Source organism: Monodelphis domestica, chromosome 7, assembly GCF_027887165.1.
Source record: "Monodelphis domestica isolate mMonDom1 chromosome 7, mMonDom1.pri, whole genome shotgun sequence".
Lineage (NCBI taxonomy): Eukaryota > Metazoa > Chordata > Mammalia > Didelphimorphia > Didelphidae > Monodelphis > Monodelphis domestica.
Window position 1 is genome coordinate 79,806,985 of NC_077233.1, and position 25,825 is coordinate 79,832,809.

General features: G+C 34.8%; 1 protein-coding gene across 1 annotated transcript in view; it reads right to left on the reverse strand.

Annotated features, from left to right (window-relative positions):
- The window catches only part of ABCA13 (ATP binding cassette subfamily A member 13), a 497,021-nt gene that overhangs the window by 126,023 nt on the left and 345,173 nt on the right, over nucleotides 1-25,825 (reverse strand). The window contains 6 exon segments of the mRNA XM_056806268.1: nucleotides 719-911; nucleotides 3,159-3,412; nucleotides 10,630-10,786; nucleotides 17,480-17,595; nucleotides 19,859-20,036; nucleotides 23,347-23,401. Of these exon segments, the coding sequence (XP_056662246.1) occupies nucleotides 719-911; nucleotides 3,159-3,412; nucleotides 10,630-10,786; nucleotides 17,480-17,595; nucleotides 19,859-20,036; nucleotides 23,347-23,401 (953 nt within the window).

The following is a 25,825-nucleotide window of genomic DNA, read 5'->3' on the forward strand; positions in this document are numbered from 1 at the left end:
TAAAATGGGCTAAAAAGTCTACCTCCCACTTCACAAGCATGTTGTAGCTATTAGCTGGATAATGTCTATTTGGAACTTTAAATTCCTAGGGAGAATAGAAATAAATGCAAGGTATTTTCATTTTTAGCCATCATTATGGGCAATTATTTTCAGAACTGATTTTCCTTTACATCTGCAATTTAAGAGCAAATCAGGAGCAATTTATGCTACTTCTGTCAGCGTTGATTAAACATTTCAGCTAGATTTAGCATCTTATTTATGAAAACATCTCTCAGTACTATAGTATGTGAATTTCCTTTACCTTTCTGGTCTCATTTGACTACATATATTTAATTGAGCACTTAAAGAGTATTAAATTCCAAGTAAGAGTTGGAAGCTGTTTCCTTAATCTAATCCATAAAATATTCCTACTCAATCAAAAAAATCTGTTTCACAACCTAAACAAACAATCATTAAGACTCTAAAGTCACATGTATTAAAAAAAATGCTATGAAAGAAAATGAACAGCATCAATCCTGGAAATATATTCAGTATATAAATAGCCCCTAGCTCCTCTCTTTGAGTCCACTACTATTCATTTCCCAGAAATTACTGCAATTGAAAGGTCCCTTTGAGCTGTGATTTCCAACTCTCTGAACATAGAATTATGCATCTGAACAACTGCTTATGATTACATAATTCTGACCCCAAATGAGGTTGGAAATAGAATCCATTTTACCTCTCCCCTTGGTATTCCCAAGCTAATATCTTTCACGGCGGTGCTCTTCTTGCCAAAACTTTGGTAACTCTTCTGGAGGTTCCTGAGCACAAGAATGTCATTGCTTGCTCTTTCAGTCCAAATTCGCATTTGCTCCTCTTGAACATCTTTGTCTTCAGAAGGATTGACTGGACCAAGAAAGACTGGTTGGCTCCTAGAAATGGAAAGTGAAGATGAATGTAAAGAGGTCAATTATATATTGGGATATATTATGAATGAAGGGTAAGGGTTTCTTTTTATTTTGTTTTGTTTTCTTAAGTAGAGAGACATTTCTCAAACCTCTTAGAGCATTCATTGTTTCTAGTCGATCTGAACCATCATACTCTCTAATGGTGATATATAAGGCCCCAGTTTCATTTGTCAAAATGAAAGAAACTCCATTAACCTTACTAATTAGAACTGGAATTAGCTGACAACAGACTAAAGTAATTTTTCAATTGGATGAAAAATTATTAAAATCATTCTAGAGTACTAAAGCAAAACTGTGAAAGAAATGCTTCATATTGTCAAAACTGAGTCAAACTTAACTAACAAGCTGCTTTTATTATAAATCATAGGATCATAGAGTAAGAGGCAGAAGGAACTTCAGAGGACACTGAGATTAGTCTCAAACAGATTGAGTGCTTTGCCTAGGTCATCACAGCTATAAAGTCTGAGTCAACATTCAAAATCAGAACTAATTGCAAGTCAAAGTTCCTTCCTACTAGAGCATAAAGTCTCTCTACTAACTTATGTTGGTGGTGACATTTTATACATATGAACTGTATGTAGATATCTATATTTTTCTATCGGTATAGATTATAGATATAGATGTGATTATCGATTTAGTTGATATAGAGTGTCCCAAAAGTCTTAATGACATTTTAAGCTTTTTCCAAAAATATGTGGAGCATACACATTATATCTAAATATACATTAACACTAACAATCTGAAGTGGAGGGCAGGCTTGCATAGGTACCAACTCAACTCTATTTTGGTTAATCAGGGTGAGGATAAGGTATATAAATTCATCTGTTTCCATTCACATAAACTTTAAGAAACTTCCCCTTGTGAGTTGGGACCATTTATGCTTCTCCATTTACCTCCACGACCAATATTGGATCATGTAAAAAGTAAATATTCATGAAATTATTTTCTTTTAATTGATTGGAAGTAGGCAAATAAGTTATAAGAACTTATTAGATCTTCTACAAATTAAACTTTAATTTATAAACTTTGTTCTCTTCTCTCAAGTGTTCTTTCTTAAGTCAAAGAATTTAATTATTGATGGTAGACTAGTAGTCATTAAGACTAATCTAGGTTAATTTACACTGGGCAAGTTGCCTTATTCTACATTGTATCTATACACTGAGGATGTCTCATAAATATTTAACTATTATGATTAACAATCAAGTTCATATTATTTTAATTTTTATTTATTTTAATATTATAATAGAAATAAAGCCTGTCATTTCACTAATTGGGCTCTCATGCAGATCTGTAACAGATTTGGGGTTGCCTGAGACTCCCAGCATTACATTTAAGTAATTATCTATGGCTTCTCAGTCAGGAAGTGTCAGAATTTGTACTCAGATCTTTCTGACTTCAAGTTCAGCATACCATATTCCATCATGGTGGCCTCAGACAGCTCACAGCAAAATCTCACCTTTTCACTCCTGTGCCTAGTAAAAGTGCATGACTGCAATCAGAGTGGAGGAGAGATTTTGCCATTGTGAGGAAATGGTGTTTTCAAAGAGAACCTCAGATTAAGATTTCCTTTTGGGTTATATAATATTAAATGGTTTGAATTGAAACAGATCTCTCTACTTTTTGTCTCATAGATGTAAAACACAGGCACTGTTTATTTGTATGGCAAAGTACCAATGGGCCACAAATGAGACATTGTATTGCCTTCCAGGTCTCAGCCTCTAAACTTCTACGCCTCAGTTCCCTAATCTATAAAATGGCAATAGTAATAATATACAACTCACCAAACTATTGTGAAGATCAAATGTCAGAAGAAAGGTAAAGTGTTTTGTCAGCTTTAAAGCACTATGAAGGCTGGTGATTCTGTTATCATCACTAAGAAGATTTATGTCTAATATATTAAATTATTTCTATTTCCAGGTATTGAATTGAGATTCAGATTTGTCCCTCAGATTTCTTTTCTTTACCATCCTAGAGTATCTCCCATTGTAGAGTGATAAAAAAATAATGTTAGGGTTCTATCTTGACTGGTAAATAAAAATCAGCTTCGGTCAGGAGAGTCTGAAAAGTTACAAAACTTTGGTTCATTAGAGCTGTATATAATAATGCCCAGATACTTTCTTATCTTCCAGCTTTCAAGAGGATGTTATCCTACTCTCCTGCTTCAGGAAATTGGAATGGACCCTTAAAAAATAAACTCAAAGGAAAACAAACCTTGGTTTCTGAAGCAAATCCCAGTGCAGCAGGATTCTCAAAAGAAGAAGAGTTGTGCCCTGCAGGGCCATTGCCACGAAGATCCAGCCCAAGAAATTCATTTCAAAGGGACTCACATATGAATCAATGCCAAAGTTGTGGGTTAGGTCAAACTTAATCTGATTGTAACAGAGTTCTATTAAACCTTGGCCCAGGCAAAATTGTGGAAAAATGGTAAAGACCCATTTGAGGACATTATAGATATTCTGCAGATTCTGTAGGGTAAAGGAAAAGACAGATCATGAAATACCTACACAAGGAAAAATCACTACCCTAAATCACTATATTTATTTATAAATCTTTTCTTGCAAATCAAAAACATGGTTTGAGTGTTGAAAGGGAATTCAGAGGCCCTCTATCTTGTCCAATATAACCACTACCTTAACATAATGTAATAGTCTAGAAAAGATTTATAGATATCCTTGTACAAAACAAATATATAGCTCTAATCTAATGTAAAGCAAAAATTGGGAAACTGGTTGAAAGAAAGCATGATGTAAAGGAAAGAGCCCTGGATTTTGAGTATTGAAAAGGCTGGGTTCAAATTGTGCTTCTAACGCTTACTAGTTTATACCATTATTCTGAGTCTTGGTAAAACAGTAGTAGAATTGTTGCAAGAATTAACTTATATAATGTATGGAAGCAATTTGTAGAACTTTAGCAATATTAATTGCTAGCTTTTAATGATTAAATCCACTTAAAATCAGAGTATTTGTGCATAAGTTCAAGAGAAAACCAGAATGTTATATCAGAAGGAGGGAATCTGTAGCAGATATGGCTGAATGAGGTTCAAGATAATTTTTAAAAAAAGATTTTGCAGAAATATTGCCTTTCTCATCAGAAATAGTCAACATTGCCATTATTTTGTGCAAAATAACTCTCACCATTTTTTAGTTAGAAAGAAAGGGTTGGTGAGGAGAGTACAAAAGAGGTATTAGAGAATATTATGTTAAAAAGTAAAATAAAATTTTGGCTTTTTTTTAACAGACTGTTGTACAGATTCAGCATTTCACATGAGGCAATGTCATCATCCAATGAACAATATCGATCCTCTTTTCATTCTCCTTACCTTTCTTCCTTTTGCTACCAATACATTGAATAACTTATCACAAATACATTCACTATGTGGATATTAGAGAAACAATTGTGATAAATAAAATATAACTCTTCCACCAGCCTCATATTATAGCACAGAAGAAGAATGCAATACACAGTACACAGTAAATGTTCAAGACATAAATTATTATTTAACTGAATCTTGAAATGCTAAGAGATCAAATGAGAGAATGGCCACTTCCAGTTGGAAAATAATGACGATTTCCCAGAAGAAAGAATATTTCAGTTGGTTCAAAAAGGAGAGGAATGATTTTAACAAATGAATATATTAGAGGACGGCAATTTTAGACTAAAGAAAGCTTAGCAAAGAAATCAGAACTTAGCACAATGTCTGGCACATTGTAAGTGCTTAATAAAGGTTTATCATTTGATTGACTGGCAGGTAAAATGGAAGCCAGAAGTTTAGTTTGTTTGAAGTATGTATAAGAAAAGACTTGAGGGTAAGACTAGAGCCACATCAGATAGCCATTTTGCTTTCTTCTTTTGCTGCTTCCTCCTGTACAATACGGCAAACCTCTGTCCATAGTTCTTCAGGCATTCTATCTATATAATCACTTAAATTATTCATCACTTCCACTTCATATTCAGAAGGAATATTATTTAGGTCATACCTATATGGCAGGCTTTGAATGATGGTTTAAGGATTCTAAAATTTAACTAGAAACCAATGAGGATCTATGGAATGTTTTTTCAAAAGTTTAGTGTCTTGATTGAACCAAGGAAAATTGCACTTAGGAAAATCACTCTAGGGGATGTGCACAGTGATAGGAGTATTTTAGGTGGTTATTGGATCCAAAGGAATAATAACATGGATCTATTGGGACAATAAAAATAGTAAGGATGAGGCAAATACGCAAAATGTTACAGAAATAATAACAAAAGGACTTGTTGATTGTATGTGTGTGTTGAATAAAATGAGAGGTGAAGGAGTCAAGAAAGAAATGGCTCTGGGGAGTCAACACTGATTATTCCAATGTCAATGATAGAGAAGTCAGCTAGAAGAACAAGGTTAGTGCAAAACATTTTCAGTTATGTTTCAGTTATGTTGAGTTTGATACATTGGTATAACATCTGCTTGAAGATATCTAGGAGATATTTGGACAGTCCAGTTGGAACATGGAAAAGAAGTCAGGGCTGAAAATGAATATTTAGGAATCATCTGCATAAATATAATAGTTGGAATCATGAGAGTTCCTGAGATCACCAAAGGGAAGAATGTGGAAAGAAAAGAAGACTAAAAGCAGAGCCTTAGGGAATGTTCCCACTTAGAGCACAAAGGAGTAAGGGGAGCAAATCAAGAACTGAGAAAAAGAGACAACAAAGAAGTCAGCAAACCAGTCTAAAATTTCATCATGATATTTGGAGCTAATGATACAATCAAGGTAAAAAAGACAAAAATTATTTTTAATTTCTTCTTTTCAACTTTACAAGAAAGCATTAATCATAGCTACTATAGAAGCACAATATTTTGAATGAAAATCATAGCCATACTTTTTTGTTCTCTTTCTGCCTTTGATTTTGCTCAATCATCACCCCCCTAAATTAAAAAAAAAGTTTCTCTTAGGAGATAATAAATTGGTATAATGTATACATATGATTCCCTTCACTGTGTATGCCAGGACTTAAATACAAAAGAATAGATTTGCAATTATCAAGGGAGTGTAATTAGTGAGAGAAGTAGTTAAAATAGTAATAATCATTGTTCCTTTTCAAAAGAGGTATAACTAAACCTTCAATACTACTGAGGCTAAATACCATTCTTTTTTTTCCCCAAAATAGTGGAAATATTCATTATTATGGTTTTCCTTGAGAATCAGCCTGTTCGTGGGATGCACGATATGCAACTAAAATTAAATAAGTGAAAATAGCATGACTATTATTGGGGAAACAAAACTTATAATATCTATTCAAATCAATGAAAATGGTTAGGGGCATTTATTACTCTACTGCAATGGCTTAGTGCTGGATTGACTAGGGATATATGGCTTTGGAGATAGCATTTTTCCCCACAAATACTAAAGGCAGAATCAAACTGGCCATGACCTATGAATATCAGAATAATGATAGCTTACAACTAAGTCCTTATTTCACTGTGAAATACTCTTTATTAGTAGGGACTTGTTGGGTCCTTTTCAAAAATTATTTCAGTCCCCCTGTCATCTTATAACTGTCGACTACTTCACATCTTAAGCTGGCACCATGCCTGGGTTTTACACTTTGAGTCTTTGAGTACCCAGCTAAGTATTACCTAGAAAATAATCATATGAGTATCTTGTTTTAAAATATGTCTCTGTGTATATGTGTTCGTGCTCAGCACTTCGAGAATCTCTGATTTCATTGATGAAAGCATATAGGAGTGCATACTTCTTCCATGAATGAAATAATTTGTGGATGAAAAATACTTATCAAACAGTAATCAACTTCCGATAATGAATCTCTCCTCAGTAAGACTTTCTACACTATGGAAATGCTAGCTTGGCTACTACTTACCACTATTACAGTTACTACTACCAACTATTACTAACTAGCAATACTACTGTCAACAATAACTACTACTACTACTACTAATTACTACTATTTCTACTATGCTCTACTAACTACTTATACCAACTACTACTACCACCCTCTTCTACTAACTACTACTACTGCTATTAAATTTTAAGTCACTCTACCAAAAAGAGAACTAGATGGATGAAAAGCTGGAAATAATTAGGGCTCATAGGATGTGCTCATTTTAAAAGACTGATTTTGTATCTGAAAGGTTTTCTGTATCAAAAAGTCTGCAGGTTAAGTTATTTATGTGCTCCAACTCAAGTAGATACAGTATTTGCAATCAGTAGAGACAATGACTCACCCCAGGACTTTCATGTTAAAAAAAATAATCTGACAAGTCAGTGAAAAACTAGAGAACCTAGCAGTATCAGGTAATGCCTTTCCTCCTGAAGGAAGTTAAAAGGAAAAAGAGGTGGCTCAGGAGAAAAAATACCCCAGCAGGAAGGTTTTGTTCCAAAAGAATGGTCTTCCATCAGGATGGATGATTAATAGTAACTCTTAAAAGCTCAAAGGGGAAACTAGGGCCATTGCTACCTTGTGGCTCTCAACAAAATAGACAGAAAGGCATTGCTGACTCTTAAATTATACATATAGGGTACTGGTTGATTTATAGCCAGGCACTAACTCAGCAATGGGTTGTCTTTCAAACTGTCCATTTATATGTTGGCTTGCCTGGAGCACATTTTCCATAGAAGCAGTACAATAAATGGTGGTTAGAATCTCAGTTCTCCTCATTCTAGTCTAGTTAACTCACAATGTACATTAAGAATAACACCACTAATTTGAATTAATACAATTCATCATTTTTTATCTTATGACAATGGAAAATCTATTCAGAACTTTAACTACCCTTCTCCTCCCTTCACCGCCCCCTCCAGGAATCTCCTTCACTTTACATAACTACCATAGAAGCTTTAGGTGAGGAAGGAATTGAAGACAAGGGGTTTTTAAGAGACTCTGGGCTTTCTATACCAATTTCCTAAACTATTTGAATCATTAAATGCTTTGGGGCCTGGAATTTGTCAAAGGAACCCCATAAATACTGGAATAAGAATAAGCGGCTGGTTCATATTTGTGATTTCTTCATAATGGGGATCTCTTATGGCATCAATTACAAAGTCTGTCGAATTTCTGCAATTTCCAGTCTCCTGAGTTACCTGGGTCATATTACTTTGCCATGGTCACAGAGCTATTATGATGTGTTAGAGGCAGAATTTGAATTCAGTTTTTCTTGCCCTTAGAGTCAAGAAACCAGATCTCCCTACTCCATACTGCTCTTTCTGATATTTCATGCTGCCTGCTTCAAAATGGGAAATATTTGAAAGAAGCATCTGCATTAATGGTATCTGGCACCCCCTACAGTGAGAGTAGATGAGAGGAGAGGGTTCAAAGACCCTGCAATCTTGAACTGGACAGTTTTCAGGATTTAAGAATCAGAGCTCAGTAGTGACTTCTCACATGGCAGCATTTCTACATCTAGCTTAACCCTGATTGCCTCTGTTTCATCATCTTTAAAATGAGCTGAAGAGGGAAATGGCAAGCCATTTTAGTATCTCTACTAAGAAAACCCCAAATGGTGTCATCAAGAGTTGCACACAACCAAAATCACTGAAACAACTGAACAACAACAAAAGATGCAGATATGGAGAGATGATTCGTACAAATGAAAAAGGTATAATCTTAATTTTAAAATAATCATAAACATGGGTTATATTTCTAGTACTGAGAATAATTGTTCACTTATAATTTCATATATATCCCAGTTGAGCCTCAGCAACAAATAGTAAAAAATAACTCCATTTGACAAGAAGAAAGGCATCATAAAATGAGGAGGGAAATGCTGGCTTGAGTTCAAGCCCTTTCTGAAGCATACTTTCTGTTGTACTCTGGGAAAATAATTCACACTTTGAGTGTACTCAACCTGAAGTGTCAGATATGCAGACCCTATGGGGCCAGCAGTACTCCCCAGTGAAGTATCAAATGAAATTAAAATATAATTGGGAACTATTTAGCTAAGAAAATAAAAATATAATGAATCAGAGATAACATTTAATTTTTAAACTATTGATATATGGCTAAATGAATCCTTAAATATGAATTAATGACCCCTGCTTCTATTTGAATTTGATACCACTACTACAGATAACAACAGCAATAATGATGATGCCAATGATGGTGGTGATGGTGATTGATGATGATGATATTTACGACCTATATGTATAGAGAGATTTAAGATTTACAAAGTGCTTTGCAAATAATCTTATCCTCTCCATAAACCCTCTGAGGAAGGCATGATTATTATCATCCATTTTCCAGAGAAGGAACCAGTGGCAAAGACAAGTTTAATGACTTGTCCATGGCCACACAGCTATCAAATGTCTGAATCAGGATTTTAATTCTGGTCTCTGTGACTACAAATCCAGCCTTCTATCCACAGTACCATTTTGCTATCTTTAGACAATTCTAAGATTATAAATTGCAGAGAATGTAAGAATTTAGATTGGTAATGGGAACTTCCTCAGCTTTAAGTTTCCCAGGCCTATAGAAGCCCAGGTCCAGTCCCTGTTTTATAAGTGAAAAAAACTAAAGCCCAGAAAATAAATGTGAATTGTTTTGTTCTTTTATTGTTGTTGTTGTTGTTTTAATTTTAGGAAGAGATGAAGTAAAGTCTCAAGCCTGGGTTTTCTAATTCCAGGCTCAATATTTTTTACACAAAATCATCCCATAAAGAACCAGAGGATTCTCAAGAACTGAACAATGAAGACCAAAGTAAGCAAGAAAAAAGATGCAGAGCACCACGCCCAAAGGGGGGGGGGGGAGGGATGGCTAGAACATCAGCATGTTATTTTGTTGTTTCTCTAAGTTGCCTTTCTTTACCAATAACCCTGGTGAGAATCAATCTGGAGTGAGCCTGGTCTAGAGGCCTCTGCATGTTGATGAATCAAAGGAATTGGTTGAGGGCAGTGAACAAAGCTCATTTTCTAGCAGAAGAATCTCCCCAGCTGCTGGAGTCCTGGGTGGCCACTAACAAAGGATTTTTTTAATGCATCCCTTCAAAAACTATGCCACAAAGCCTTTGAAAAAAGTATGGGGGAAAGAGTAAGTCTATATCAAAAAATTTTATAAAGGTATGAATTATAGCCCCCTGGAATGGTTAGGGCTTTGAGCAGGTGCTGCCATATACATCATGCTATTACAGCTGCTGCATCCAAGGGGATTCTATTCCTATCTGTACCTATTTCCTAAATATTCCAAAGCATATTTATGCCAGCTTAATCCTTCTTCTGTAAGCTTAAAAATCAGTATACAATAACTCTAAGTATTATATAGTCTAAAGTTTATTATCTAACAAAATGGAACCACGTGACTAAGTTTTTCTACCTGCTCAAAAAACAAACAAACAAACAAACAAAAAAAAAAAAAACACATCCACAGGAAGAGAAGAGAGCTAGACCAGGAACCCCACCCAATTTATCTCCTGTCTACCTCAACATGGTAATGACAAGAAGTCAATGGACTCCTGGGAAATGTAGTTTTTAGGGTAACAGATTTCTATGAACACTTCTCACTCTCTACCTAACTAAGAATCAGGCATGTTGATGAAAATTTCTCAACTTTGAACTTCTCTCTTAAAAATAGCACTATTTTCGACAAAAGAAACTCAAGGATCTTTCTGGGTTTCGTGGTTTCTGAGCTATAGTTCTATTAAAATTCTTGAGATTTTATCAAACTCTTAAGGGATGTGGGTTTGAGGTTCACTAACCTGTGCTTTGGAGACAACAGCTAGTAATCTCGGCATTATCGTCATTAACATGGTGCAGAGGCCAAAGATAAAGTTTAAGGAGATATAAGAAATGAAAGCCACATCAGAACTGGAGAAGATTCGGGATAGAAGATACATCCATGGTAGAGTCGCATAACTATAAAAAAATTGTATACAAAAATATGGAGTTAATTGACAATTACAATTCTATTATAATATTTATAACTAACCTCTATGTAAATGAGATTAGACCAATGGTTCTATTGGTGTCAGGAATTCTCAGCATATAAATTACTTCCACCAACATATATCAACAGCTCATCAAATATTTACATTTTAGAGTGGGTCTGAGAGAAGTTCATTGGCATGGCTATGGAGAGACAAGTTGTGTCAGAGGCAGGATTGGAACCCAGGTCACCTTGAATCTAAAATCACCCTTCTATGCACTATAATATGCTGTCTTTTTTATATTGTGTATCAACATACATATATACCATGCTATTTACCTAATAGAATAGTATAACCTGCATGTTATAGTTAATTTATAATTTGATTAAGTGGCCTTTCCTTTAATCAAATAAAGGAGATACTCATCTCTATTATCTATATATCCCTGAAATCCAAAATTGACACACAAGAAAACATGAAAAGAGATTAAAGTTGCACACTGAAATCTAGTCATACCATTCTCTGGAAATGTTCCTAATTGAGAGCTAGATGAGTGTTTGATAAGCCCTTAAAATAGATCTTAAAATAATAATGATAACTTCCTGGCCAAGGATCTGGGGTCCCGGCTTCATTTGACTTTTTCACTCATTTTCTTGATTTTTCAGAACCATTTGAGCCAGTCATGGGGAGCTGACATTTACAACTCTATTCCTTCAGAATGCCACCTGAGGAGTTGGTGACTTTAACTTTGAAAGCATTGCCATTTCCCTAAGAGTTCCATATATCAGCCCTCCCTTCTCTTTTCACCATCCCCCACCCACACTCACGATAACAGTACTCTTAGGAGAAATGTGTCATTTTTATCGTGGAGTGATTTATTGCTTTAGCCTGCACAATCTCAACGTGGTTTAAATGACTGAGGTTTTCTTAATGTTTTACCCATCCCTGAAAATGATGACAGCGCAACATGAAGTGAGCGATGGCAAATCCTAAGAGCTGCCAAAGATAGAGATTTCTTAGAGCATTCTCTGTATTCTTAAAACATCCATTATGTTCTGAATTCATTCATCAGTCAAACAGTGCCATTTGTACATTTCAAAAAATAACAAGCCAAAAATGTCATAAATAAAGTTATATGGATCTTTTGCAAATGACACGTAATGTACATCAGCCCCATAATTGAGGAAGGAAAGATTTCAAAGGTGCTTACTGATAAAGTAGTTAAAGAGAAGAGAGAATCTATTCAACAGAAAAGCTTTAAAGAAATTACTATATTAAAAATCATGTTATAAAACAAAATAAAGATCTTCATTTACTTATGATACCTAAATCATGCCTTTCAGAAAAATAAGGATGTGAACACTGTTGTCTGAAATGGAAACACACACACACACAGAGTGGCATTTCTAGAAGTATAAAAGTGTATAAAAGTATAAAGTAAAACAATGCATTTCCTACAGCAAAGGTCTGTATCATATCACAACTGTTCAAAAAATTTAAGTGGTTTCCTTTTACCAATAGGATAAAATGCCAACTCCTCTCTTTGGCATAAAACTCATTACAGCATAGATGTCAAACGTGAGGCTTCAGGCTGTTCCTTTCATGAACCAGATCAAAATGTAATGGGGAAATATTTAACAAATAGGTTACAATACACAAGAATACTGATACTATTAATGAGTGGCTTTCTAGGTCAACATGTAGCCCAATAGAAACTTTATGTATGAGTTAGTTGCCCCCAATTCTATTTGAGTTTGACACCACCACTTTAAAATCTGATTCTACTCGCCCTTGTTATACACTGCCCCTCACACACCTCCTTCATGCATGCACTCAGCATTCCAGCCACACTGGCTTACTAGGTGATCACACACAATCTATTATCTCTTCTCTCTGTATCATCTGGAATGCCCTTTTAGCTTTCTCTTTTTAGACCCTTTAGATTCTTTCAGATTTAGCTTATGTCATTTTATAAAAAAAAAAATTCTTGATTCTCTTCCCATGTTAGTACCTTCACCAAAAATAAAATAAATTCTTATTATTAAACTTGTATATAATTGTATTTTCTTATGCATGTGTTTGTTCTCCTATAGGGCAAGTTCTCCTTTGAATCCTCAGCTCTCTAGCATAATACATAATCCCTAGTGGATACTCAATGATTGATTGCTTGATTGGAAACATTTTGAGCTTTAAAGAGACACTTAAAACTAAAAATATATGGCAGGTCAAAATTTTCATTTATTTCATAAACTTAAAAAAAAATTTCAACCTTGAGAAAATCTCTGAGGGAGAGTCAGAAGATATGCATATATGTAGTTTTTGCTTTCTAAGAAATTAAGACTTTTGCTATAGCAAAATTGTATTTTAAATGATACATAGTTCTGTAATGCCATTAGACATACTCATGCAGGCAAAATATCTATAGTTTATCCATCATGACACCCAGATGCTCTCCTCTCTCTCTGCACTGACTCATATATCTGAATCTGCCTGTAAAATGATAAAGCTCTTTTAGTTCACCACCATCCTTAATAACACACTGAAAAAATAATGCATTCTTTGAGCAAAGGGGGGAGGCTTATCAATATTGCCCTTCTCCAGGGACTAGCAATTCTCTTTTCCAAAGAACTGCAAAACTCCTCAGTTTGGCTTTCTAGGCATGGAAGACAAGTTCAGCCTGCTCTTCACTCAAAAAGATTCAGCTTTCTTCAATCAACTTCTAGGAACATAAAATCTCTTCCACATAAAGCAAAGTTCATGTGTAGTAAAACATGCAAAAGTTTTCTTCTATATATATATATATATATATATATATATATATATATATATATATATATATATCCTTCTGAACTCACCAAGGACAAGTAGAGGTGAATCGGTCCCTCTTCAGAAGTTTCCCCTCTCTAAGATTAGAGAGCACTAATATCAATAAGCTAAACAGCTCTAAATACAGCAGTGGAGTTACCTCTCCTCCAATCAGCATAGGACCTGAAATACTCCCTCAACTGACTTAGCCCTTCTGTCAATCACCAGAGTAGTCCCTCTCTTCCAGTCAACATGCTCCCAACAAGGCAGCTGAAAGATCTTTTGCTGCTCCTAGCAGCTTGACTCTTAGCCTTCAATCTCTTCTGCCTCTACTGTTGTATGACTAGCTCTATGTTCAGTTTCTTCCCCTGTCTCTTTCTAGCCTTTTTTCTTTCTTCTATCTTGTTTTCTCCCTAAATGTCCCAGTGTCTCGAATCAGATCATCTAGTAGTCAGTGACTTATAAGACTCAAGAAACTCACTTTCAATTATGATCCATCAGTCCTTATAACATCTCCCCATAGTATCAAAAGCATTTTCTTTTATAACTTCATAGTTATAAAAGAAAACTTTAAATATTAAAAAACTTTAAAACTTTAAAAAGTCTTTTAAAAAAGACTCACACAAATGAGCTCATATGCTGCAATACCCTTATAGTCATCATTATGTCAGTTGTTACCCTGATTTCATTAAAGGTCTAATAGTATATTCATCCAAGCAGCAATTCTTTGGACCCCAGAATGGTCTCTCTTCAAAATTTAATCTAAGCAACTACATTTCTTTACAAATTAATTTTATCAATCTTTCTTTTTCTTCCCCTTCAACAACCAAACTATTTACATATAAAGGGGTCATTATTTTACAGAAGCAGTCAGTGGAAAGATTACCAGCTCTAATCAAAGGATCTGAATTCAGATCTCATCTACTTTTCACTATCTGTGTAATCTTGTGCAATTTATTAAGTCCTTTAGGTGTCCATTTTTTAATCTGCAAAATGAATGGGTTAGTTGAACTAGATGTCCTCTAAAGTCCCTTCCATATATATATATATATATATATATATATATATATATATATATATATATATATATATATATATATATATATATAGGTTTGTAAATATTTACTCTATGATTTTTTCCTTCTAACAAATAAATGGATAACAGAATCTGAGAATTAGGAGGGACCTCATAGAGCATCTGCTCCTTTCTCCCTCTGAATGCAGGATTTCCCCTATGACATCCTTTATAGTCAACGATTCCTTACTTGAACTCTTCCAGTGACAGTTCATTATTTTGTGCAACAATTTTTCTCATTATTAAATAGTTCAAATTGTTAGAAAGTTGTTCCTTAAATAATAAATGTTGGAGGGGGTGTGGCAAAATTTGGACACTAATGCACTGCTGGTGGAGTTGTGAATTGATCCAACCATTCTGGAAGACAATTTAGAACTATGCCCAAAGGACTTTAATGAGACCTTTGATTCAGCCATGCCACTACCAGGTTTGTACCTGAAAGAGCTAATAAAAAGAGTGGTACAAAAAATCCATAGTTGCACTCTTTGTGGTGGCAAAAAAAATGGAAAATAAGAGAATGTTCCTAAATTGGAGAATGGCTGAACAAATTGGGGTATATGATAGTGATGGAATACTACTGTGCTATAAGGAATGATGAACTGGAGGATTTCTATGTGAACTGGAAGAAACTCCATGAAATGATGCAGAGAGAAATGAGCAGAACCAGGAGAATATTGTACACAGAAAGTGAAACACTGTAGAACAGTTGAATGTAATGGGCTCTGCTACTAGTAGCAATGCAATGATCCAGGAGAGGCACTTATGAGAAAGAATGCTATCCATATCCAGAGAAAGAAATGTGGGAGTAGAAACTCAGGAGAAAAACATGTGACTTATCACATGTTTATATGGTTACATGATTTGGGGTTTTAGTTTCAAAAGATAGCTTTATTGAAAAAACAAATGATTATGAAAATAGTTATCAAGTGATAACATTTTGTATAACCCAGTAGAATTGCTTGTCAACTCCAGGAGGTGGGAGGGAAGACAGGAGGGAAAGAAAATGTGTCATGGAAACATAAAAAAACTTAAAATAAAATTTTAAGAAATTTGTTCCTTTTTCTAAATCAAAATATGATTCACTATAGCTTCTAATAATCGGCTTTGTTTTATATTTTGATAATATGTGAATGCATTTGCTTCCTTTCCATGTGTCAGTCTTTCAAGTTTTTTAAGTTACTTAAATTTGCCCAAAAATCTTTAAATAGTTTGTATATAACATATTTGGAGTCCTATACAACTTATTTGAAATTATTTGGTTTGTCTCATTCTATGCTCTGCTGACATTAAATACAGTATGAATCCAAAAATGAGCACAAATAGAATCTGAACTTGAAAGAACCCTACATTCAATGTAAATGACACTCAGTATTCAAGATATCTGAATAATATTCCCAACTCCAACAAGACTTATAATCAATAGTTCCTTATCTGTAAATGAACATAATAATATTTATACCATCTCCATCCTTAAGTAAGAAAATGAAAAGAACAAAAAAGCTAGCTAGGTGACACAATGGATTGAACTCTAGCCTTGGGTCAGGAAGTTCCAAGTTGGAATATGACCTCAGACTGTGCTTAGCTTCATGACTGGACAAATCATTTAACTTCTATTTAACTGTAAAATGGGGATAATAATAGTACCTCTCTCCCAAAGCTGTGGTGAGTATCAAATTAGATATTAATTGTAAAAGGCTTATCATAGTACCTGGTACCTAGAAAGAAGTATGTAACTATTAGCTATTATTATTAAAAACAGTTTAGAAACAAGATTTTTCTTTATCTAAATACCATACATCCCTTCTAATAACACAATATATTTTAATTTACAATGGCTCTATTATTATCTAGAAATGGAAACTAGACTTTAGAAAGCTTTATCAACTTTTATAATGTCACACACATAAGTAGTAAGAAACAGAGACAGTAGTCAAACCTGCTTCCTCTCACTCAAAATCTAATAGTCCTTCTACTGCACTGAACTTCATGAGGAGTGAGATTAGACGAGGAATTCTATAAAATTATTTCTGATTCTTAATTCTTTATATACTTATTGATTTGCTAGAATAAAAAAGTGGATAATAATTTATTTTAAGATCTACACTCTAAATATACATGCACATATATGTATGTGTATAAAAGACCAAATTCTTCCTATGACCTCACTTACATATGTAAATAAATACATATATATGTGCATAGATGTGAATTAGTTAAAATAGATCATCACATTTCAATTCATGAAGAGAATGAAAAGATAAAATTTCCAATCCACTTAGAACCATTAATCTTTTGTTAGTTTGTGGAAAGCACTTGGGCGATCCCAGGATAAATATATTTCATTTGTACTATTTTTTAAGTTTAAAAAAACTAGCATTCAGATGAACTAATACTGATCATGAATATTACAAGAAGCAAAATTGGATCTTTGCAAGGCATAGAAGTTCATGATGGAAACCTCTCCACTGCAATTTCAAGGCTAACAATTTTCCTAGTTTGAACACCTAGATTAGCTTCACAGTGATGATAAGACAGAATCTGTTTCATACAGTATAAGATTATCAAACAGCCTTTCTGAGATCAGGACAGCCCAGTTCTCATTATGAGTGTGTCACTTTTCTCCCTCCTCCCACAGAGTATTCATCATCATGCTGGAGCTTGTTTTCTCAATATCTCTTGCAGAAGTATAATTGCTAGAAGAGAGAGAAAACCATGCACCCAACAGCAGGTTCAAAGCAATCCTAGGGTTTTCGTTTGCAAGGAACACACCATAATTCCACTGTGGCATTTCCAATCACATACCCGAAAAGGGCCAGCAGGAGGGCAGTGGCTGCCAAGTTCTCTCGGAAAGTGAAGGCTGTTAGCTGGAAAGCAACGATAACTCCAATACACAGGCTGACTGAAACCAGGTAAAATAGCTTAAAGGGAAAAAATATAAAGAAACAGCAGATCAGATGAGTTTTTTTACTATTATCTTCTTATCGTGGAGGGTTCCTTCATCTTGCATTCATAATATTTTTCTTCCAAATCATTTCATTCATTATAGTTATCCTTTCAACTGAATGACTATATTTTCATATCTGACCTGAGCAAAACATTAAGAAGGCCTTGAATACAATGTTTAAGGGGCTACTTGTTTTAGGATTATATTATGAAATAAAAAACTTATTTAAATCATTAATTAATTTAAATAACTGTACATTACTTAAGGTATCATAAGTATTATTAAACATTTTAAGCTTGACAAATATTTTAATATGGTTCAATATCACATACAAGTTAGGTTATATTATTAAGTTTTATTATACATACAGATCAATACTATTCGTGAGACAACCAAATACCCTTTGCTCATACATAGGATAATGCCAATTCTTAGAGTGAACATATTAACGAGGAAGGCTCTTTATAGCATTCAAGATTTTTAAAATACATGTTTAACCCCTCAGAAATTAAAAAAAATAATGAAAAAAGGCTTATATCTATCAATTCCCATTTGATTATTTTTTCAAATGTTAAAAGAACTCATCAGGAAGTTGGGCATGTTTTTTTCTGCACTGACTGAATTCTGTACATGTTTACTTAGTTGCAATGAGACCAGAGGTCAAATTAGAGAAGTTATTATCCATTAAGAAGAAAACACATTTTTAATAACTTTATTCAAGCTTCAAAAGCAAATAGAAAGAAATAGAATTTTTGATATGCCCATATGTTCATCCTCACTTTCAATATTCATTCCTTGGTTACTATGCAGGCTCCAGTGAATCATGGTGTGAATTTACTGATCCTAGGACATAGAATTTAGAGCTAGAAAGGTACTTAGAGAATATCCAATCCCTTCCTTCATTTTTGATGAGAATATTGGGTCTAGGGATGGCAAGTGAGCAGCTCAAGATCATAAAGGTAATAACAAGGGTCTTGGCTCATTCTATTCCTAGACATTTTTTCCTGCTGTGGGGGAAAATACTTTATTTATATCTGTTTTAAAATGATGATGTTGCTTATCTGGTTGTGCTTATCAATAGCTGTTTTCCCCATAAGAAAGGACAGTGTGGCAAAGCCTCAAAACTTCTGGGCTTAGCAATGAAATCTCTCACTTGATGGGAGAGTGGATGGCCAAGAAGCCATGAGGCCATTTGAAAGTAAGCCCAGACAATTCTTAAGAAGCAAGCCTGATTCAGCTCTCAAGGCAACTCAGAAACCAGTGAGTGTTGTTTTGGTTAGATTCCAGGCCAGGATATGCTGGTAAATGTTTAACTGTCTTTCTGAGAAAAAGATGCATGCCTTTCAGTTTGCTGTGCATTATCAATATTTTGTCCAACTCTTTCTTAAGTCTAGACAAACAACGAAACAAAAAATCAAGCCCTTTTTGGTAGCATTTACTGATTTCTGAGGCATAAATGTTCACATGGAAAACTTTAAATCTGCTCTCCTGAGTCTGTATAAGCTTGCTCCTACACACCCCTGGAAGGCTTAGATGTGGAAAAGGAAATAGAAAATACACAGTCTTTGCAGGTTGGAATTTAGAGTTCTATTAAAAGGGGAAGAAAAAAAATGCATACTTCCAGTTCCAATTATTTAGTAAATTGGACTCCTCCAATGATAACAATAATGACTCACATTCCAATAGTGTTTTAAGTACTTTCCTTTAAAAAAAAAAACTATGAAGTACAAGTACTATGAAACAGCTTAAAGATGAAGAAATTGAAGTTTAGCAAGTTGAAATGACCATCAGGGTCACATGGTCTCTAAGTAATTCATGCAAATTAAGGTCTTTTGACTCCTAGTTCAAAGAGTCTTCAATAAAATTGGAGAAGGCTGATAGAATGATGATGCCTTGAATCGACCTTGAGATCCCTCTAAGGTGGGGTTCATTTTAGCTGAAAACCTGAGCTGTGAGAAGCCCCATCTCCAAATCCCTGGTGATAAAATGTGAGAGTCATCAGTTCCCTCCTCTATCAAATGAAAGGGGTGGACTAAATGATCTCTATGGTCCCTTCCAGCTCTAAGCCCTATGAATCTTTTGGAAACCTAGCCATTTGTCTGTCAGATACTGAAATAAAACTATAAATACTGTCCATGAAATTGCACCTTATTTTCTAAATTGTTCTGAGGTTATCAGATCTCCCAACCCACTTAGCCAGATAGCCCATATCCACAAATCCTATTTCAGCAGCATACCATATCATAAATGAAATTAGTAAACCAATAGGTCCTATAGCCAAGTCCACTGATGTGCTGCAATCTCTTCGCTCCGCACACCCTGTCTTTTACTATGGAGCTGCCAATCGATGCCGTGAGGATTGAGAAGCCCAGCATGATGCAGAGTGCGACTCCACACTGTCGGACGCTCTCCAGTCTACAACCAAAGGAAAACAATCAGAACTGCGTTGGGTAAACTGTCATGTCTTTTCAGTCAGTCATTCTTCAGTGCTAAAGGTAAAGTGAGAACACCATGAAAGTGAAACAAGAGTAGACTTAAAGGGATCGCCGGATCGCCATTTCTTTTTAGCTTGAATAATATTAAAACTAGCTATAGGTTGTAGTGATGATTATGATTAATTTTTACACAATATTCTAGATGACTCAGGAAGTTTCTTTGAACTCAGAGTTTCTGAGATCCTTACCTGTACTGAAGCATTTACTATAAGTTTTGTGGTTCAGTTTTTTCAGTCGTGTCTGACACTTTATGACCCCATATTGGATTTTCTTAGCAAGGTTACAGAGTGGTTTGCCTTTTCCTTCTCCAGATCTTTTGGGAAACTGAGGCAAACCTAATTAAACAACTTGTACAGAGTCACACAGCTCAATAATTATCCAAGGCCTGGGTGGAATTCAGGAATGAATTGTCCTGACTCCAAGTCCAGTACTCTATGCACTGTACCACTTAATTGCTACTACCTAACATTACCCAGTACATAATGAAATTCTGTATAATATTTTTATATTTGGGACCAAAGGTGTTTTAGAAATTATTCCCTTGTGTGGGTTTTAAAGTGTTGTGGCCAGGGGAAATGCTTCTCCCCAGCATGCCCCCTTCTTTCCTGTTGTGGGATTGGTCTTGAGTTGGACCAATCCTGTGCTAGGGAGGGGCCACGCCCCCTACTTCCTGTTGTAGGATTGGTCTTGAATTGGACCAATCCTATGCTAGGGAGGGACCATGCCCCCTATTTCCCGGCACAGGACTGGGCTATATAAAGACTAATCTCTGCACCCAGGAGGGAATTTTGAATCTGAGAAGATTCAAGGTTTAGGGAATTCGTGAATTTCAGCTGGGGTACTTGGGTCTTTCTTACTTTATTAAAGTTAATAAGACAAAAGAGTTTTTCTTATTTTAATCATTTCACTGGCATACTCCACTGCCTTTATTATAAAAAGATAACATTAATAAATATAGATATAAAATTAATCATTAGAAAAGGGCCTAATGCCTTAAGGAGTTAATTATCAGAACAAATGAAGATTTGATGTTGTTACTTAGACATATAACCCTATGACATATACCTCCATTTTTAAAGACAATACACAACGTTCTTTACTTGGATAAGGAAGGGAATGATCACTGACAGTGCATTCATCTGGGGCATACATCTGAAAAAAGACAGACAACTCAGTAACCCTTTTTCATCTTATATCTATTGATGTGTTGTTGCTCAGAAGTGGAGAAAATGAAGAAGAATGTGGAAAAGGAAGAATGGGAGAGGCTTTTTGCTAACTTTAGAATAAAGGTCATCACCATTTCAAAACAATATAATACTGCTTAATCTGAAAACGTCCTTTGAATTTGAAGCTGAAGGTGATGGATATTATAGTTGCTGTTGAGGAAGTCCAACCAAATGAAAGAATAGCATAGAATCAGAAAAGTTATCAAATACACAGACTAGTTAATGTGAAACTGTCATATCCATTAGAGGGTTAGTCAGACACAACCTGGATAAAATGTGTTTAGTAATGAAAGCAACTTTTCAACAAAGAATCTTAGCTTGTCAAAAAAACTTTTATGGGCCCTTTCTCAGAGAGAAAAAGGACAGAAAGATTTACAATTCCAGACCTGTTAGGTACACTGAGTATTTTAGTCTTCCTCAGTTATGTGCTTCTCTGTTAAGTTTCTAGAAGTGGGTACCTACTATTTCCAACAAATACTAAATGTATTAATGGGAGAGTATGACTCAAGTTCATGTGTGGACTGTGCTATATTTATTATTTCTCTATTTGCTTAATATATGAATACCGATAAAATTGAAGTTATTCTTGTTTTCAACTTATTAAGTACATGGTTATATTTAAGGTCTAATTGTCATCTCTCTGAACAGATAAGTTTGTATAACTGAAAAATCACATTAGAGGACCTTAAGAGCTAAAGGAGTAAGTAACTAGAGTACCTTCCTCTATAACAGTCTTCCTTTAGAATCCTATTAGGGAGAGCAAGCCACACCAAAGACTGAATAAACCACATCTTATGGGAGGAATAAGTTTGATATTTCATGCTAGGAATGTCACATATTTATTGAACTTTGTAATCATTTTGCTCTACTCAAACAAAAGAAAAGCATCTCTTTAGCATCACTATGTATGTCATCTCATAGGCATCTAAGATGATATTACCACATTTGTTTCTAATCCCTCTACTAGAATGTAAGGTCTATATGTCAGAGATCCAATCTTAAACTTTGTCTCCTTTTGACCCCAAGACACCATAGTAGGAACTTAATAAATAATTGATAAAAGAAAGAAAAAATAAATGAACATGTACAACCTCCTACTCTGTCTTGTATAATGAAAATTTGCTGTATCTTCTCAATACTGGCTACCTGACCATGCTTTATAATTATCTTTCTGCTATTTTGCCATACCAGAGACACATTATATTCTATTCAACTGAACTTCTACCTTCTTTCTAGGACTATGCTATCCTTAATGGTGAGAGATCACTTCATCTAGCTGCTACAGACATCCAGACATGGTTTGCTATCATTTTCCTAATATATTGCAGTCCTCGTGTCCTTCTTTGTCCCCCCAATCCTTACTCAAATTCCACTCTTTTGCTCCAGGAACAGTAAACAAAAGAATATTACCAATGCTTCTTGAAAGGGCATGTCAGTGTATGTCTACATTCATCTTCCTTTTTAATTCATGGGTTAAAGTAGACCCTAGACACCACCTTTGTATTTTATCTCATTATATTAGAATATAGGGGTTTTTTGAGGGCAGGGTCTGCTTATCTTTTCTATTTGTGTTTAACATATACTAAAAGCTTAAGAAATGTTTTCTCATTAGTTAATGCATGCATTCATTGTCCATTGTCTCTTTCCTTTTCTTATTATTAGTATTCCTGCAAATTTGAAGGTCAACACCTAAGTACAAGAAAGAACAAAATAGTAATCACAAGGACCTTCTCTTTTTAGTTTTATTAGATAAATAGAGAGGAAAGAAAATCTATCATTTCCAAAGTAATCTCTGTAGAATAAATCATGGAGAAGGTACATATTTTCATTCATTTCTTTTTAAAGGCATTCATTTCTTAATATCTAAAATAAGATATTTGGACATAAGGAGAAGCCAGAGGGATTTTCTGTTTATATTCAAGAAAAAGACTTAAAGGAAGTCAACAAATTATTTTTAACTTCCATCTATTTAAGAATTTACTCTATAATGACTTTTTAACTTACATTTTGTCTTCATTCAGTAAGGTACCTCCATATGGGTGGCTATAGAGTGTTATTCCTGTAAAATAAATGTCAAGATATGAATATTATAAGTATTATATGGAATATATATCAAGATATTTTGCACAAGATTATTTGCAATAGAAGAGACAACAAGCCAATATAGGCTTCACGACCTCTACCCCTTCTCATTCCAATGTATGTTTCTTTTCTGTTTTCTCATAAATGTCCCATATTTAATAATCTGGCCAGTGTGAATGAGACCTTCCTATTATTCCCTAATGTCTGAGGGTTATTGATGCACCACTAAGACTGTCCATAAGTCATGAGGAAATTTTGACTCCTTCAGAATACTAAAGTAAGAGATAAATAGCCCTAATCAAATGACATATAAATTTGTTTCAGTTTATCCGGAAAGAATTGTGCTCTGAAACTCAATGGAACACAAAAGTATTGAACACTGACAACTTTGTGATATAGACCAAATTTGCCTTCATAATAACAGCATCCCTTTTCAAGTTCACCAGGAGCTGATAAATTAATCTTCCCTGAGGTGTTAAATGGATGATAAATTGTTTAAGGTGTTACCCTTCCAAGGGTATTTGCAAATTAAGTTTGGGGACGAAAATGATTCAGCACAAAAACTAGACTATAACCCTCAGGGAAGAAATGTAGACACTTTGACAGGCTATTGGAGACTTAATGGGGGAGAGAAGAATGGAAAAATGAGGGAAGACTTTCACAAATTATATGTATACGCTACTGTCATATTCATTCATCCTCATAGAAAGGTTACTAAATGAACATGCCTGGGACATAACATGAAATGAACAGAAAGGGATTTTGACACAGCTGGAAGGAATCGGTCCATTCAAAGATCAGGAAAACACAAAGTTAAGGATAGGGGAAAATATCTCCTAATACACAAATTTTCATTTGAAAAGTTCTATCCAAAGAACAAAGCGCATTAGTGTTGTAATGCCTCCCAGCCTTTATTCCACTCAACTGCATGGATTTTCCCGATTGCCTTCAGATTATGTATAGATAGATATTCATGGTCTGTTCCCCAGCGACTGCGAGGAAACTTGAACTTGTGTACAAATATGTCTCCAAAGGAAGAAGGATGATAGACATGACAATAATGAGGAGGAAGAGGAGGATAACTGTCATTTATATAGAACCTGAAAGCTGCAGAGCATTTTATACCTCTTATCTTAATTGATCTTTGTAACAACCCTGTGAGGTAAGTGCTATGATGATGACTCAATCCCATATTACAGATGAAGCACCTAAAGCTGAGAGCAGCTAAGTGATTTGCTCAAGGCTACACAACTAATGTCTAAGTCATCATTTGAACACATATCTTCCCTACTCTAAGTCCAGGGGTCTATCCCCTGGACCACCAAGTGACTCTACCCCATCCCTGATAGCTTCTGGTTCAAAAAGCTAATCATACATGATGCTACACCAAGGAAGGGGAAAAAAGCAAGTTCTAGATGATGGATCTCTTAAAATGCAGCTATCAAGGAGAGGTGTGATTTCTAGTGGAGGGAGGTGTGACTTCTGGCAGGAAATAAAAAAAAAAAAAGTCTTCCCTGCCCTGGTATAAGTGGGGCAGGGACTATCTGAGGGGTCCCTCATCCCCACTAAGTGAAGCTTGAACTTAACTGACCAGGCTTAATAGAGGTGCCTGGATGCCTTGCTTCTCTGCTTGTGTTTCCTCTCTCTAGCATCAGCTTTGTACAAATCAAAAGACACTGAAAAGCCACAGAGTACTGGGTAGAAGTAGTTGGGACACGCTATATTATATCAAATAATATTGTACCATTTCCTACCATATTCATTATATTATGTGTCCTGTGTTGAGTAACCCAGTGAAAGGACCCCCTGAAACTCTGCAGATCGGTCACTCATCTAAAATTCATTAACTCAAAGCATTATGTAGGAGCAAGAGTGGCTAAGTATCGTGCTCACAGCCACACAACTAAGTTGAGGCAAAACTTGAACATGGATTTTCTTGATTCTAAGATCAGGCATATCCACTATGCCATGTCATTTCTCTATATATTAATATGTATTAATACATATATAATATGTAAATAATATATATTAAGTCTAAAATATTCAAATTCTGATTATAATATTGAAAATTAATATTATACCAAATATAATATGCTAAATGTAATATTTAGAAACTGGTTTGGAAATATATTAGTTAAAAAGATTATTATGGTCACCTTTTATAAAATAATTAACCCTTAAGTCTGTAAAGATTAAAATTAATATCCAATACTCCAAGTATTATATTTAACCCAAGGATGATAGTAGCTTTTGTTTTTTTAATTATTTTTAAAACCTTACCTTCAGTCTTGGAATCAATAATGTATATTGGTTCCAAGGCAGAAGAGTGGTAAGGGCTAGGCAATGGGGGTTAAGTGACTTGCCCAGGGTCACACAGCTGGGAAGTGTCTGAGGCCAGATT